General features: G+C 43.5%; 1 protein-coding gene across 3 annotated transcripts in view; it reads left to right on the forward strand.

Moving 5' to 3' along the window:
- The first annotated feature begins 12,354 nt into the window (after window positions 1-12,354).
- vash2 (vasohibin 2) overlaps window positions 12,355-18,541 on the forward strand; it is a 134,846-nt gene continuing 128,659 nt past the window's right edge. For all 3 annotated transcript variants that reach the window (XM_080200506.1, XM_080200505.1, XM_080200507.1), the window contains exon 1: window positions 12,355-12,852. In XM_080200506.1, the coding sequence (XP_080056632.1) occupies window positions 12,565-12,852 (288 nt within the window). In that variant the 5' untranslated portion in view covers window positions 12,355-12,564. The remainder of the gene's footprint in view (window positions 12,853-18,541) is intronic.

Raw genomic sequence — 18,541 nt, forward strand, 5'->3', positions numbered from 1 at the left:
TTATGAATGAAGATTCACATTTGGTTGAAAATAAGTAGACAATAAGCATCAGGCAAATATATTCCACAGCACCAATGTGGTCACATGCCTTTGATGTAATTTTTAGCCACCTTTGACCTTGAGAAATTCTGGACTCAACTATGGCACGATGAAAAATGAGATTACGTTGAAAGTTGCACTCTGGGAAAGGAAGCTGCTGTCAAATGAGACTGTTACAGATTCTATTCTCAAACTAAAGAAGTTCTTGTCGCAGGGGATATAGTGCAAAGTTACAGACCGATTTTAGAGATACATTCACAAATAGCTTGGATGCAAAAAGGTTATTTCCTCTTGTGGAAAAAACCATAGCTAGAGGCCATCAACAGAAGGTAGTCATCAAGAAATACAATAAGCAATTTGGAAGAAATTTCTTTGTTCAGAGTGGCAAGAAAATGGAAATTGCTGGCAATGGGAGAGATTGAAGCCAAAAACATAAATGCATTTCAGGGAAAGCGAAACAAACAACTGAGGGAGAAAGGGACAGATAGTTAAAATGGTAGATATAGATGAAGCAACTGGAGCATAAACACTGGCATGGGCTAGTTGGGCCTTTTTGAGGTTGTCTCTAAAGTGGTAGATACAGGGATGAATATGGATGTTGTTTATATGGGCTTCCTGAAGGTACAAGAACCCTTTAAGACAAATAGAATTATATGGAATTGAGGTAACCTAAGGGCAGCACTCTGGTTAGCACTGCTGCCTCACAGTGCCAAGGACCCAGCTTCAATTCACGTGCAGAGTTCTCCCCTTGTCTGCCTGGGTTTCCTCCAGGTGTTCCTCCCACAGTCCGAAAGACGAGCTAGCTAGGTGCATTGGCCATGCTAAAAATTCTAAATGAATTCTCCTTTTGAAATGTGTTGGGAATTAGTTAGGAAGCAGGAGATAGAGAGTATGGAAAATAGGCAGAACGTGCACAGTGGTGTCCACAATCTGAATGGAATCTTAACTCTTCACTATGTTTATAAACGACATTGATGAAGACACGGAGAGTTGCGTATCCAAGTTTGTTGATGATACTAATTTAGATGGCACCATAAATATTATAGAAGAGAACAAAGTTGCAACCAGACATTGAAAGATTATGAGAGAAGATTAAGGAGTGATCAACTTGAAGTATTTAAAATGATTAAATGGTTTGATTGAGTATATGGGAACTATTGCTCTGGTGAAGGAGTCCAAAACAAGGCCATACTCTGAAAATCAAAGCCAAGTCTTTCAGGAGTTAAGTCAGAAAACATTTCTTCACTAAGTGGAAATCTCAAATTCTCCAAAAGATTTTTCATTGGGCGTAGGTATAAGATTTGGAACGAACAATAGTAGAATGATTGAGTTCAAATACAGATCAACCATGATTTAATTTAATGGGAGTACAGGCTTGAGATGTTGAATGGTCAGAGTTGTTTTGTTCATATGTTCCTAGTTGCAGAAACCAATGTCTAGACTCTTGTCTCTACAATTTTCAGAACATATCTTCTGTTTGCCACCAAGACTGACTACGTAGATTGTGCAGCAAAATCAACTTCTGAAAAGCCCTGATCCTTCTCCTGCCTATCCTATATCCAATGAAAGGATGTTGACACTAGGCAGAACTATATTTATCAGCAGTGAAAATAATCCTTTTTTTCTGTGCAAGAACAGCCCAAAGTAGAAAAATCTTTCACATTTTTCTCAGTTAACTTGGCTAGGAAAACAATTTGGTTAGCAAATACTGGAAATTAAATGTGTAGCGAATTAAACACAAAATTTTGAAATGTTGGCTATGATAATGTTTGTTTATATTTGTAATGCTGTCCAAAGAAACTGTGTTTCTTGCAATTCAGGCTATCTGTCAGCGATGTCAGAAATAACTGGCAGAAAAGAAACCCAATTCATAAAACAGCAAATTTTAGAGAGTACCATTATTTAAGGTCTTGAATAAATATTCTAAATTGAAACATGTTTCTTGGAACAGAATACAAAAGAAAATTGTCAGTGCTGGCAATCTAAAATAAAAAGAGAAAATTCTAGAAACATGCAGAGGGTGAACATTTGTGTACAGAAAATACAGATTACCAATTGTGCAGAGGAGTTCCTGTATTAAATGTATTTATTAACCTACAGGTTTCTTAAAGGAAATTGTGTTGGATCCATTGGTTGCAGTATTTCAAAATTTCCTGGATGCAGGAATGGTTCCAGTGGATTGGAAAGAATGCTAATGTTCAAAGCTTATTCAAAAAGAAAGGGAGGATAATGGAGATTCTGTAGATGTAATGTATCTGGACTTCCAGACATTCATAAGTTCATAAGATATAAGAACATAACATAAGAACATAAGAAATAGGAGCAGGAGTAGGCCATCCAGCCCCTCGAGCCTGCCCCTCCATTCAATAAGATCATGGCTGATCTGTCGTGGCTCAGTTCCACATTCCCGCCCTCTCCCCATAACCCTTAATCCCCTCGCTTATCAAAAACCCATCAACCCGCGTCTTAAAAATATTTAGCGAGGCAGCCTCCACCACTTCAACGGGCAGAGAATTCCAAAGATTCACCACCCTTTGAGTGAAGAAGTTTCTCCTCAACTCTGTTCTAAACCGCCCCCCCTTTATCTTGAGGCTGTGCCCCCTAGTCCTACTATCCTTTCTGAGCGGGAAGAGTCTCTCCACCTCTATCCTATCCATCCCATTCATCATCTTATACGTCTCAATGAGATCTCCCCTCATTCTTCTAAACTCTAACGAGTACAAGCCTAGTTTATTCAGCCTCTCCTCATAGCTCAACCCCCTCAACTCCGGTATCAGCCTAGTAAACCTCCTCTGCACTCCCTCCAAGGCCAAAATATCCTTGCGTAAGTACGGTGACCAAAACTGCACACAGTACTCCAGCTGCGGCCTCACCAATGCCCTATACCGCCGCAACAAGACCTCCCTACTTTTATATTCAATCCCCCTCGCTATGAAGGCCAGCATCCCATTCGCCTTCCTGACCACCTGCTACACCTGCAGGCTGGGTTTTTGCGACTCATGCACAAGGACCCCGAGGTCCCTCTGCACCGTCACCTGCTGCAGTTTTTCGCCGCGTAAGAAATAGTCCTTCCTACCATTATTCCTACCAAAGTGGACCACCTTGCACTTGCCAACATTAAATTCCATTTGCCATTTCCTGGCCCATTCGCCCATCCTATCTAGATCCTTCTGTAGACTCTCCACACCCTCCGCGCAATTTGCCGTTCCCCCAGTCTTGGTGTCATCAGCAAATTTCGACACCATACACTCAGTTCCCCCCTCCAGATCATCTATATAAATGGTAAATAGCTGAGGCCCCAGCACTGACCCCTGGGGCACTCCACTAGTCACCAACCGCCAATCCGAATAGCACCCATTAACCCCCACTCTCTACCTCCTATTTGACAACCAATCCTCTATCCACGCTAACACCCTACCCCCAACTCCATGCCCCCTTACCTTCTGCAATAACCTCTTGTGAGGTACCTTGTCAAACGCCTTCTGAAAATCAAGAAAGACCACATCCACTGGCTCTCCTCTATCCACCGCCCTAGACACATCCTCATAGAACTCCAATAAATTTGTCAGACATGACTTCCCCTTAATGAAACCGTGCTGCGTCTGCTCTATCAAGCAATTCCCCTCAAGATGCCTCGCTATTTCCTCCTTGATGACAGATTCTAACATTTTATCTACAACAGACGTTAAACTAACCGGCCTATAATTCCCTGCCTTTTGCCTGGCACCCTTCTTAAACAACAGCGTAACATTAGCCGCTTTCCAATCTTCCGGCACTTCCCCGGAATCCAGCGACGTCTGGAAAATAACCACCAAGGCATCCACTATCACCTCCGCCATTTCTTTCAGAACCCTCGGATGCATTCCATCCGGTCCTGGGGACTTGTCCACAATCAGTCCCTCCAGTCTGTCGAGCACCGCCTCTCTAGTAACAACAATGTCATTGAGACCCTCCAGTCCTACCACCTTTCCATCGCTAACACCCGGCAAATTATTCACGTCTTCCTCTGTGAAGACCGAAACAAAAAAGTTATTCAAGACCTCAGCCATTTCCCCATCCCCTACCACTAAGTCCCCCTTCTCATCCTCTAAGGGTCCAATGTTCACCCTAGCCAGCCTCTTCCTTTTTATATATTTATAAAAACTCTTGCTATCCTTTTTTATATTAAGCGCTAGCCCAGCTTCAAAGTTTCTCCTACCCTTCTTTATCAACTTCTTTGTCAATCTTTGTTGACATTTAAACCTCTCCCTATCCTCTTCTCGCCCACTACTCTTAGCTACTCTGAACGCCTCCGCTTTTAATTTAACACTTTCCTTCACCTCCTTCGTTATCCACATAGAAGCAGAATTAGGCCATTCGGCCCATCGAGTCTGCTCCGCTATTCAATCGTGGCTGATATGCTCCTCATCCCCAAGGCATTTGATAAGCTGCTACACAAAAGGTTAATACACAAAGTTAGTTCACATGGGATTAGGGGTAGTTTATCAGCCTGAATAGAGGATTGACTAACCAATAGAAAGCAGAGTCAGGATAAATGGATGTTTCTTGGCTTGGCAATTTGTAACTAGTGGGGTGCCACAGGGTTTGGTTCTAGGGTCCCAACTATTTATAATCTATATTAATGACTCAGATGCAGGGACATTAAGTACTATAACCAAATTTGCAAATAACACTAAAATACATGGGATAGCAAGTTGCCATAATAAAATAAGAAATTTACAAATGAATATGAATAGGTTAAGTGAATGGGGCAAAATCAGACTGATGAAATTTAACCTGAGGTTATCTACTTTGGTAGGAAAAATACAAAGGCATTATTATCTAAATGGAGAGAAACATCATGGTGCTTTGGTGTAGAAGGACAAAGTGTTCTCAGGCACAAACTGCAGAAAACTAGTGTGCAGGTACTGCAAGCAGTAAACAAGGCAAATGGAAATGAAGTGAAGTGTTGCTGCTACTGTACAATGCATTAGTAAGACAGCACTTTTATGCACAGCTTTTGTCCCCTTAAATGAGGAGGGATGTAGTTGCACTGGAGGTGGTTCAGAAGAGGTTTAACTTACAAAGACAGATTGGGCAATTTAGGCCTCTACTCCCTGGAGTTTAGAGAAATGAGAGATGATCTAATTGAGGTGTACAAGATGGTAAGATTGACAAAGTAGATGTGGAGAGGATGTTTCCTCTTGTGGTGCAACCTAGAACAAGAGGTCATAGTTTTAAGAAAAAGGGGTGGCAAATTTAAAACAGAGCTGGGGGGAAATTCCTTCTCTCAAAGGATGATGAATTTGTGGAATTCACTACCCCAGTGTGTGGTGGCTAGGGGGCATTGAGTAAATGTAAGGAAGAGGTGGACAGAGTTTTGGTTAATTAGGGTTTGAGGGACTAAAGTGAACAGGCAGGAAAGTGAACTTGAGGCCGAGATGAGATCAGCCATGATCGTATTAAATGGCGGAGCAGACTCGAGGAGCTGAATTGCCTACTTTTCTTCCTTGTTCTTGTGATTCTTATGATGCTGAATAGAAAATGTGACAACAGTGAGGTAATGCAAATGCACAGAAAGTGTAGAACTGCAAACAATGGAGGCAATGGGTGAGAAAACTCACAAGAGAAGTGCAAGTACGTATAATGTTTGTACGAGAAGTAAACAAAAAATAAAGAAAAACATGTGTCTGAAACTAAAGCAGAAAATACAAGCAAAATAATCACACATTCAGAATACAATCATCTTGCAATTGTGCCTTTGTCTTTATATGCCATATTTCTGAACCCACCTCGCCACTCAACAAGGGGCAGTGCTCTGAAAGCTTGTGATTCCAAATAAACCTGTTGGACTTTAACCTGGTGTTGTGAGACTTCTTACTGTGCTCAAAATACTAAGAAATACATTGACTCAAACTAATGATAGAAATGCTTCTGTTTCTCCTACTGGCAATGACTGAAAACTCCCAAGTTTCAAGTATCCATTACTTTAAAGAAAATAGAGGGCGTAGCTGAAGTTTGAATTACCAAAGTAGTAAATATTCAGACCAAGGGCCAGTAGAAAATGCGATATAGTTATTGAAGCTTCGAATGGGTTTCATTGGGACAGTGGAGAGAACTTAAGGCAGGGAGGTTAGAGTGGGAATAGGAGGGGGGCAAGTTCAAGGAGGACAGAAATCACATCTGATCTGTCATACGTAGCCTAAGTGGGATGGAAATTTAGGACAAACAGGAATCTGTCTTTGTAATGATCAGTGGCTGATTAACTACAACCCGGACCCCTAGGCTGAGCTTTAATAAGGCCCCCTGACCTTGCCCCTGCCCACTGCCCACTCTTCGTTGAATAGAATAAAGTGATGTTAAGTGATGTTAGATAAGTTATATTGTTAAGTATGGGTTTTTAGTTATGAAAATTTATTCACCCTTAAAAGGGTTAAACCAATTCTTTTTTGTTCTCGGGCTCCCCTCCCTTCCGGGCCCCTAGGTTTAAGCCTACTCAGCCTAATGGTTAATTCGCCACTGGTAATCTTAGGATTGGGAAGGAGAGTTGGAGTCAAGGGCAGAGGGGTGGAGAATGAGACAGACATGGCCATGAGTTACAACTTACATAAACAATTTTGTACCTTGGTGTGTAAAAAGGAAGACATTTCAGAAGCACTGGTGTGGGAAATGGAGTTGCTAGAGCAAACTTGGCATGGAGATGAAATGCTGAAGGAGCAATTTTAAAAGATGCACAATTAAGATAATTTCGGGAGCAAGTTTGCTTGTAATTGATGTCAGTGAGAAGCCTGTTGCTTGAAATGGAGCAAGTCCAGGAAATGAAGAATCATTAATACACCGTAAATTTAATTAGGAGCAGGAGTAGGCTACATGGTCTGGTTGTAACCTCCTGCCTATCCCTGGTAACCTTTCACCCCCTTGTTTGTCATGAATCTATCTGATTCTGCCTTAAAAATATTCAAAGACTTTGCTCAACTGTCTTTTGAGGATCAGAGTTCCAGACACTGAGAAAAAAAAATTCTCACCTCTGTCTTGAATGGATGATATCCTATTTTTAAACAATGATCCCGAATTCTAGATTCTCCCCCAGGATGAATCATCCTTTACGTGTCCACCCTGTCATGACCCCTCATGAAGTTATATGTCTCAATCATGTCACCTCTTACTCTTCTAAAAAAACTCCAGGTGGTACAAGCTAATCCTGCCCAACCATTCCTCATAAGACAACTTGCCCATTCCTGGTATTAGTTTTGTAAACCGTCTCTGAACTGCATCTACAGCAATTACATCCCTCCTTAAATAAGGAGACCAATGTTGTACTCAATATTCCCAATGTGGTCTCGCCAGTGCCCTGTAGAAGCGTATCATAATATCCCTACTTTTATATTTAATTCCTCGTGTAATGAATGATTACATTCTATTAGCTTTCTGAGTTAATTACTGTGTAGCTTGTCAGCTACAGAATTTTAATGCACGTCCAAATATTTTTTTTAAATGCAATGAGCTTTTCTGACTTTCGCACCCTTTCGGGCAGTGAGTTCTCGATTCCCACAAACCTCAGAATGGAAACATTTCTCCTCAACTCCAATGTCATCATTCTTGACAATTAGTCAACTCAATGCTCCCTGGTGTTTGATAACGCAATTTAAAAAAAATAGAGTTTGGCATTGCTTGAGGGTATATACTTCTCAATGGACCGATGGGTTTCTTCTGTACTGTGTGATCCTATGATTCCATACAAGAGGCATAGTAAATAGAGCAGATGAGCTGAGGGCAGAGATGGAAATGTGGCAGTTTTCTGCCAGAGCTATTACAGAAACATGGCTTAAAGAGCGAGACAATGGAGTTTGGAGCGGGGACTGAAAATGTTGGCTTCACTGACCTGATACGGAGGAAATTTCTGTTCATTCAGTTGTGGACATCAGGTAAACAGTCCGATAATTTAGTGAGGATTTGAGAGTAGTGGTGTGGAGGTGGAACTGGGTGCTATTAATGTACATATTAAAATTAATGCTTTGCTTTGGGTGATATCTCTGTGCAGCAACATGGAGATGGAAAGGTAGGAGGGGACAAAGAATGCCCTGTGTTCTCCCTGTGTTTGTGTGGACATCCTTCGGGTGCTCCAATTCCTCCCACATTTGAAAGATGCATGGGTTAGGTGGATCAGCCATCCTAAATTGAACTTAGTTTCAGGGGGATTAGCAGGGTAAATATGTTGGGTTGCAGAAGTGGGGTGTGGGTGGGATTGTGTTTGATGGGCCGAATGGCCTCCTTCCACACTGTAGGGACTCTATGATTCTACGAATGGATCCTTGGAGTCACCGTGCCGTCAGAGAAACAAGAGGACCCATTGCCAGGAATTCTCTGGCTATGATTAGATTGATAAGAATGCAAGGCATGGTGGCACAATGGTTAGGGTGGCAAACACAGTGGCACAGTGGTTAGCACTGCTGCCTCACAGCAGCAAGGGCCCGGGTTTGATTCCCAGCTTGGGTCACTGTCTGTGCAGGGTTTACATGTTCTCCTGAATCTGCATGGGTTTTCTCTGGCTCCGGTTTCTTCCCACAGTCCAAAAAACACGCTGGTTAGGTGCATTGGCCATGCTAAATTCTCCCTCAGCGTACCCAAACAGGCGCTGATATGTGGCGACTAGAAGATTTTCACAATAACTTCATTATGTAATCCTGCTCGTGACACTAATAACTAAAACTTAAAAAAAGAAGTCCCATCCATCCAGGGGGAGGTGGTGGCGTAATGGTATTGTTGCTGGACTAGTAATCCAGAGATGCAGTGGAACACTCTGGGGACCCGGGTTTGAATTCCACTATGGCAGATGGTGAAATACAATTTAATAAAAATCTGGAATTAAAAGTTTAATGATGGCCAAAAAACTATTGTTGATTGTTATAAAAACCCATCTGGTTCACTAATGTCCTTTCGGGAAGGAAATCTGTTATCCTCACCTGGTATGGTCTACATGTGACTTGAGATCCACGGCAATTGACTCTTAGGGCCCTATTTTATCATTTTGATTCTGGGCGGACTTGAAATTGGGAGTGTTTAAGATCCAACTTTTAGACCCATTCTCAGGCGTCCCCATATGCACCCCTCCTGAAAGAATATCAGCAATTCTGAATTGCGCTGCAGAAGCCTGTGGGTGGGGTTAACGCACTGAAATCCTGCAGCTCTGACTGGCCCCTCCACAGGTGCATGCACAGAGAAAGAAGATAGAATGCAGCCTCCCTGCCACATCGCTCCCGGGCTGGATAATACTTTCCCCTGGCCCTCACAGACATTGCCCCACCCCCACAACATTACTGATCCATTTATCCCTCCACTCCCCCTGCCACCCAGACCGATCGCGGCCCCCTCCCCTTCCTCCCGGTGACCTCAGAGTGGCAGCGGATCCCACCCCCGTCCCCTCACTGATCTCAGCCAGACTGTCAGCAGACACCCCGCTTCCCCTTCACTGATCACAGGCAGAGTGGCATTGGACCCCCCCACCTTCCCCCTCAATGATCACAGGCAGAGTGGCAGCGGTCCCCCTTCCCTCTCACTGATCACAGGCAGAGTGGCAGAGGACACTCCCCTGTCCCCTCACTGATCTCAGTCAGAGTCTCATCAAACGCCCCACTTTCCCTCTCACTGATCACAGGCAGAGTGGCAGTGGTCCCCCTTCCCCCTCAATGATCAAAGGCAGAGTGGCAGTGGTCCCCCTTCCCCCTCAATGATCACAGGCAGAGTGGCAGTGGACTCCCCTTCCCCCTCAATGATCACAGGCAGAGTGGCAGTGGTCCCCCTTCCCCCTCAATGATCACAGGCAGAATGGCAGTGGACTCCCCTTCCCCCTCAATGATCACAGGCAGAATGGCAGTGGACTCCCCTTCCCCCTCAATGATCACAGGCAGAGTGGCAGTGGTCCCCCTTCCCCCTCAATGATCAAAGGCAGAGTGGCAGTGGTCCCCCTTCCCCCTCAATGATCAAAGGCAGAGTGGTAGTGGTTCCCCTTCCCCCTCAATGATCACAGGCAGAGTGGCAGTGGTCCCCCTTCCCCCTCAATGACCACAGGAAGAGTGGGATGGGGGAAGGGATGGCAGTGGTTGGATGGGTGGGAGAGTCGGAGGGGGGGAGGGAGGGGGAAGCATTAGAGGAAGTTTGGCCAGGTGGGTTAGTGGATGGAGTGTGGTTGCAGAGTGGCAAAGACAGCTGATTGGGTAGCTTCAGTCTTTGTGACTAAGAAATCAATGTGCTCCATGTCCTTAGTGTTATCCATTTATTTATTACCTTGCCTTATGTGCCCTTCCCAAATGCATTATCTCACGCTTCTCCGGATTGAATTTTGTTTGCTATTTTTTCTGCTCACCTGGTGAGTTCATCGATGCTTTCTTACAATGTCTTCTTCTTGCAACTTTCTTCTTCACTATCAAATGCACAGCCATTTTTTGCATACATTGCAAATTTTCAAATGATACCCCCAACATTTAAGTCTGAATTATTGATGTGCACAATAAAAAATAAATAAACATTTCAGGGTTAGAGGAAAGAGCAGGAGAGTGGGACTAATGGGATAGCTCTTGCAAAGTCCTGGAATAGGCATGACAGACTGCTGTGCTGTATCATGATAACACCAAGAGCTGGTCCAGAAATAGTTAGTAAGGAGGAAAAGATGTACATTACCTACATCTGAACATATGAATTAAGAGCAGGAGAAGGCCACTCAGCTCCTTGAGCCTGCTTCACCAGATTGTAACCACAACTCCACAGTCCCGCTAAGATAACCTTTCACCCCCTTGTTTATCGAGAATCTATTGAGTTCTGCTTTCAAAATACTCAAAGACTCCACTTCCACTGCCTTTTGAGGAAAAGAGTTCCAAAGACTCAGAGCCTTCAGAGAGAAAAAAAATTCCTACTCTCAGTCCTAAATGGGTGACCCCTAATTTTCAAATTCTGACCCCCCCAGTTCTACACTCTCCCACAAGAGGAAACATCCTTTCCACATCTACCCTGTCAAGTTCCCTCAGAATCTATTGTAAATTTCAATCAACTCACCTCTTAATCTTCTAAACTCCAGTAGATACAAGACTGTCTTTTCCCCCAGAAGACAACTCTTTCTTTTCAGTAAATAGTCTGGTAAAAAAAAACTGAAAATGCTGGAAAATCTCAGCAGGTCTGGCAGCATCTGCGGAGAGAGAATAGAGCCAATGTCTCCTGTCTGGATGACCCTTTGTCAATAGTAAGAAGTGTCACAGCATCAGGTTAACATCCAACAGGTTTATTTGGAATCATGTGCTTTCAGAGCACTGCTCTTTCATCAGGTGAGCTGATGAAGGAACAGCACTCCTAAAGCTCATGATTCCAATAAATCTGCTGGTCTTTAATCTGGTGTTGTGTGACTTCTTGTTGTGCCTACCACAGTCCAATGTATCATCACATCATCGTCAATAGCCTAGTAAACCTTCTCTGAACTGCAATTACATTCTTCCTTAAATAAGGAGATCAATTGTACACAGTTCTCCAGATGTGATCTTGACAAGTTCATTTTTTTCCCTTCATTTTCATATTCCTTCAGTCTCATAGGGGGAGGTTTTGTTCTCCAAACAGACGTGGCAGTGTTGCCTATTTGTTATCCGATGCTCTGCTTCCCTGCTGACCCCCCCCCCAGAGAGTAATTAATATATGGGATTTGTAAGTGTAGAAAATAATTTGTAATGGATCATGAAAGCTTATTTAATTTCCACAAATTATTGGATTAGCATGTCATTGTCTCTGAGCACACTTCTCAAACTATGTTTTCATATCCTTTCACCCCTCCCGCCCCATGCGTTCACTCTCATAGAAGCATAACCTCTGATTTAACACGCATAGTGCTCAAAAAGGTGATGATATAGATCTATTTATTTTGAATTGTTGGTATTGTCATGATTTTTCTGTTCTTTTAACATAGCGTTATGCCTTTGTTAAGGATCTATGTTGAAATCCAAAGTGAGCATTATATATAGAATAGAGAATTATTGGTCTGAATGAAGAGGAAGCCAGCGGGTGGCAGTAGCGCAGACCCACTGCAAAGAACAGACCCTCAATATGTTATAGAGGACTTGGGCTCCCATTGACTGTGCAAACGCGAGGTCACAATAGAGGTTTGGGAGAGATCTTAATTTATTTTTATTTATTCGCTTTTAGCTCCGCCTTACAATGAACTGGCAGCCAATAGAATTGTTACGAATCTTATTAGTGCCGTTTCATTCGATGGCAGGAGCCAATGTGACCGCACGGATGACTCATGGCCCCGCCCAGCAGCTGGGAGGCTCAGCCAATATGAATGAGTGAAACTGATCGACTGCTGGGTAACGGAGTAACAAATTGTGGCTTGTCACAAACAGGGGAGAGACGGTGACCACGGATTGTGATCATGGGAATTGCTGAGGCAGCAATTCCGGGGAATTTGGAAACAGGCAATTGAAATCACCTCGCTGCGATGAATCCATCCTAGATGAGCATTGCACTGAAGGACAGGGTGAGGGAATCGGGAGGCCAGCATACACCAACATGACAGGCGTCAGTGGCAAGAGCGTTGGTGTCAAAGTAGGCAAGCAAACCAAATCAAAGGCTGCCAATACTACAGGTGCAAACCCAGGAACCGCTTCCAGCAATAATGCCAGCAAATCCTCTGGAGAAGAAGATGAAAAAGATGGTGGGGTGCTTTTCTATGTAAATAAAAGTGGCTTCCCGATTGATGAGCGAACTTGGCAAAGAATGTGGACGCATGTGGCCAAAATACACCCGGGAGGGAAGGAGATGGAGGAGAGTATACGGAAAGCTACATTTATACCCCGTGTAAGTGAAAGCCTCTGGCGATGCAGGCAATGGCATTTTACTTACGGGCAAACGAGGTTGTTCTTTGTATTCCCTTGTTTTGCAATGTGGGAACATGCATGTGATATGGACAAATTCATTTCTAGTTTCTGGTGATGGGAATTGATTTCAGTGTATTCACTAACTTAAGTAGAAATTCTTGGGTCGAAAATGGATACATTGGCAATGGTTTTTTTGCCTATTGGAGAAGAACAACAAATTGGAATGAATGTCCCTTTTTTTTGTTTATTAAGATTGGACCTTTTTCAGTGCAGCATTCTTTTTTTAATCACTTGGATGAAGTCAGAACAAAGTATGATATTCTGATAGCAATTTGAAATATTGCCCATGAACTTCCACTTATGTGGCAATTCTAAAAGTGCAATGAAATATGAAAAGAAATTTCACATTTATCTAAATGGGAACATGCATTATACTCATGTTAGCAAAATAATGTTTATGAGGTGGATTCACTCCTCTATTGATACATTAAATATATTGGGTTGGCAACCCAGATTTTGTTGTGTGTGCGTGTGAGCAATGGAAATCCCGAAAGTGCTAAGGAGGCCATTTGGCTCATCAACTCTCCAAAAGAGTATCCCATCCTATCCCCAGAATCCTGTGCATTTACCGTGGCGAAGCCATCTAACCTACACACCTTTGGACCTTGGGAAGAAACCCATGCAGACATGGGGAGAACATGCAACTGTGAAGCAGGCAGTGCTAACCATTGTATTTGTGTATGTGTGTAGTCCTGAGGGATAGTGTGGAATACACATCTATTGGTTTAGACCATTAATGATTTACCTTGATAACCTGTCCTGCTGAACTACCTGAACTGGGCAGCTAATCACGTATATTTTCTCTGGTCTGAATTGTGAGCCATGTTTATAACCAAGAATAGGTGGTGTCAAATGCTCACTAATTCACATTCACAGTGTTTATTGTAAGCATGACAAGTGAAGTCTTGCATCTGAAATTTTGCATTGCTTGTTTTTTTTAATATGTTCCGAGTGTTTTTGGTGATGCATATATCTGAAACAGAACACTTAAATAAGAACAACAGGACAAAGGTAAATTTGAAGAGAAATTTTACATGGACAATTGAGTAAGGAAGGGAGTATTTGATAACAAATGCTAATTTTAGACTTAACCAGTCACAGCCAGAGAAACATCTACTATAATGACTCCTCTTCCTGTATTCTCTTTTCCAGAATCCAGCCTCCATTGGCTCATCCCTTCCTATTTCTATCCCCTTCCAGCCCGAAAACTCTCCTATTCTTTGTTCTCCTGCAGTTCTGGCCGCCTGCACATTCCTGATTTTCATCACTTCTCCATTGATAGCTATGCTTTCAGCTGCCTGGATCCTAAGCTCCATAATTTCCCCCTTTAATTCAGTCCTTAAAACTGTAGCCCTTTAACCAAGCTTCAGGCCACCTGTCCTAATAAGTCAATGTTATTGAGTTTCAAATTACATCTGATGACATTCCATTGAAGTCCCTTAGAATGTTTTTGCCATGTTAAAGGCTCCATTTAACTGCAAGTTGTTATTGAGTCTCCCAGGGAATCTCTCCTTGGCCCATTCCTATTGCTCAACTACATGCTGTGCCCATGGATAAGATCATCCAAAAACAGAATGTCCAGTTTCAATGGATGCTGACAACACCCAACTCTACTGCACCGCCACCTTCCTTGACCCCTCCACCATTGTCAGCTTGTTCATCCAAGATTTAAGGTTAATTCTTACCAAAAGCTGGCAGGATGTAGTTTCTAGCGAGAAAACCAGTGCATTTCTCATCAGATCTTATGACATTCTGCCAAAAGTAATCAAGGGGGTGTGTTTCATGCCACCATACAGGGTGTGGGCACTCAATACACTGGTTAAATCTGGGCATCACAGAAGTCTCAGGGGCTTCTCACCCTTGATCACCAGCTCCTTCCTCCTCCCAATCGTTAGCACTTCTCCCTACCCCCCCAGTCTGAGCTGGTGATGGGCAGGGAAGGTCCCAAATTGCGAACTCGCCAGTGAGAATTGCAACTTCCAGATCTTGAGTCTCCAGTGGTTTTTGCACGGACGGCTCAAGATCATTCCCCCCCGAGTCTTGAACTAAGCATTCCTCCAATTAAACATTGGCAAATCCAAAGCCTTGTCTTTAGCTCCAATTACTTGTTGTATTTCCTAACTAATAATTAAGTTGCCGTTCTTGGCTACAGTCTCAGTCTGAACCAGACTGCTCACAGCATTGGCCTCCCAGGTCACCAGGACCGCTTACTTCCACCCCCATCATATCACCAACTCAGCCTCAGCCCATATACTGCTGAAACCCACAGATGTAATTCTGTTTACCTCCATTATTTAAATGTTCCTTCGGAGCCCCGGATTTGAATCCCACAACGCCAGATGGTGAAATTTGAATTCAATAGAAATCTGGAATTAAAAGACTAATGATGACCATGAAACCGCTGTCAATTGGTGTAATGTGATGACCACAGAATTTAAAATCTTAGGTTATCAAAAAAATTAGACTATTTTCTTCATTAGAACAGGAGATTATCAAGAGGAAGCTGGTTTGTGTTTTTCAAAATCTTAAAGTAAAATGACATGCATTTTTCTTTAACTTCAGTTGTAATCTTAGAACTAAGGGTTAGGATGAGACATTTGGGATGCCTCAGGCAAATCAGTCATTTTCCAGGTTTATCCGTTATGTTGTAGACATATTTATTGTATGGTGTTGGATATCACTTGTCAGATCTTAATGAAGTCTTTGTATGTATTTATTAACTACAAGAACTATGTACCTATATTTAGTAAAGACTTCAAGCCAGGGGCTACCTCCATGCTTGCTTGTGCACACAGCTCTGTCCAACATGAGAGTGGCCCCCTAGGTGCAAGTCATGTGCTCTCTTAGATCACTGTGTGGATGGTACAGTACCATGTTAACCCTATACATGCCAGACCCTTATACCGCAATGTTGCCTCCATTAACAAGGGCCTTGCTGACAAACTTCTGAAAGACATATTGGTTAGGTGAAGTGACCTGAACAAGCACTGAACTGTGGCGACTAGCGGAATTTCACAGCAACTTCATTGCAATGTTAATTAGTGTAAACCTTACTTGTGACTAATAAATAAATAGACTTTTCCTTTCAAGAGGAGCTTCAAGGACTTTCTATTTTGCCTGTGATTCACAAGTGAAGATATAATTGATCTAAATGTCTACTGTGAAACTCTAATTTAGCTGGTGCCTTAGTAATGTCAGCTGTGGAATGTCACTTATCATTGTTGGATAATGATTGATAGCCTCGAGACATTGTACCTGATTTTGCTTTTGGAATCGGAGGAAAACCTTTTTCCTTTTCTGAAGTATAATTTAGCTATTTGCTCTGATCATTTGCATGCACTTTGAAAATTAAGAACTTGTGACTATACAAATTTTACAAGCTCCTTTTGCTAATTCCACATAACATTTGTAAAGATATTCCATTGCTCTCAGGCTCACAGTAACATTTAAACTCTTCACCTCAAAACCATAGAAGTTGGTACAAGCTCTGGCAAACTATTTGTGTTAATTCTGGGCAGAGGAATCACTTTTTATAAATATACTCCAAATATGAAGTGACCAAAACTATCGAGTGTACAAACATGGCTTGATGGATAGCACTGTGAAGGGGTTGTACAGTGAAAGATGGTGCAGTTGGAGAGTTGATCATTTTTTTGGTGCAAAAGTAATTCCAATAAACCCCCTTGCCTCTCTACTTCCATCTTCTGTTGTGTCTCCCATATAAACATCGTGTTCAGGGTACACAGCTCTGCGTGTATTCCATGGATACCGTGCTCATGCCCTGAGTGGACTGATCCAGGTTACTGAGGAAGCCCTGCAGTGAGTCCTGCTACTCATGCATGCACTGCATGTGATATTCACGTCCTTGTCCATATGATTGGCTACACCCAGGCAAAAGGCGGGGAATTATAGGCCGGTTAGTTTAACGTCTGTGGTAGGTAAGATGTTAGAATCCGTCATTAAGGAGGAAATTGCGAGGCATCTTGAAGGGAATTGCTTGATAGGGCGGACGCAACACGGTTTCATTAAAGGGAAGTCGTGTCTGACAAATTTACTGGAGTTCTATGAGGATGTGTCTAGGGCAGTGGATAGAGGAGAGCCGGTGGATGTGGTCTTTCTGGATTTTCAGAAGGCGTTTGACAAGGTACCTCACAAGAGGTTATTGCAGAAGGTCAGGGGACATGGAGTTGGGGGTAGGGTGTTAGCGTGGATAGAGGATTGGTTGTCAAATAGGAGGCAGAGAGTGGGGGTCAATGGGTGCTATTCGGATTGGCGGTTGGTGACTAGTGGGGTGCCCCAGGGGTCGGTGCTGGGGCCTCAGCTATTTACCATTTATATAGATGATCTGGAGGAGGGAACCGAGTGCAGGGTGTCGAAATTTGCTGATGACACCAAGATTGGGGGAAAGGCAAATTGTGCGGAGGGTGTGGAGAGTCTGCAGAAGGATCTAGATAGGCTGGGCGAATGGGCCAGGAAATGGCAAATGGAATTTAATGTTGGCAAGTGTGAGGTGGTCCACTTTGGTAGGAAGAATGGTAGGAAGGACTATTACTTACGTGGCGAAAAACTGCAGCAGGCGACGGTGCAGAGGGACCTCGGGGTCCTTGTGCATGAGTCGCAAAAACCCAGCTTGCAGGTGCAGCAGGTGGACAGGAAGGCGAATGGAATGCTGGCCTTCATAGCGAGGGGGATTGAATATAAAGGTAGGGAGGTCTTGCTGCGGCTGTATAGGGCATTGGTGAGGCCGCAGCTGGAGTACTGTGTGCAGTTTTGGGCGCCGCACCTGCGCAAGGATATTTTGGCCCTGGAGGGAGTGCAGAGGAGGTTTACTAGGCTGATACCGGAGTTGAGGGGATTGAGCTATGAGGAGAGGCTGAATAAACTAGGCTTGTACTCGTTAGAGTTTAGAAGAATGAGGGGAGATCTCATTGAGACGTATAAGATGATGAATGGGATGGATAGGATAGAGGTGGAGAGACTCTTCCCGCTCAAAAAAGACAGTAGGACTAGGGGGCACAGCCTCAAGATAAAGGGGAGGCGGTTTAGAACGGAGTTGAGGAGGAACTTCTTCACTCAAAGGGTGGTGAATCTCTGGAATTCTCTGCCCGTTGAAGTGGTGGAGGCTGCCTCGCTAAATATATTTAAGAAGCGGGTTGATGGGTTCTTGATAAGAGAGGGGATTAAGGGTTATGGGGAGAGGGCGGGAAAGTGGAACTGAGCCACAACAGATCAGCCATGATCTTATTGAATGGCGGGGCAGGCTCGAAGGGCTAGATGGCCTACTCCTGCTCCTATTTCTTATGTTCTTATGTTCTTATGTTCTCTTACAAGAACACAGGAAACTCATGACTGGTGGTCGTATGGTTGAGCCCCTGAGATAAGGTGGAGCTCATCACCGTGGAACCCCTGAGACATGGAGCTCATCCATGTCTCAGGGGTTCCATGGACCCCTCCACTCGCAGTGCGTGAGCTTGCATTGCCTCAGGGAACCTTGCCAGATGTCCACGCATCTTGCTGCTGATGCTCCAAATGCTGTGCCCCATAAGTGGCTTCTGAGGCTCTACCTACCTCCTTGCCAAATAGAGCATTATCCTGACTGTACTGTCTCC

The sequence above is a fragment of the Carcharhinus amblyrhynchos genome, chromosome 12 (assembly GCF_965287045.1).
Source record: "Carcharhinus amblyrhynchos chromosome 12, sCarAmb.v2.hapA, whole genome shotgun sequence".
Classification (NCBI taxonomy): domain Eukaryota; kingdom Metazoa; phylum Chordata; class Chondrichthyes; order Carcharhiniformes; family Carcharhinidae; genus Carcharhinus; species Carcharhinus amblyrhynchos.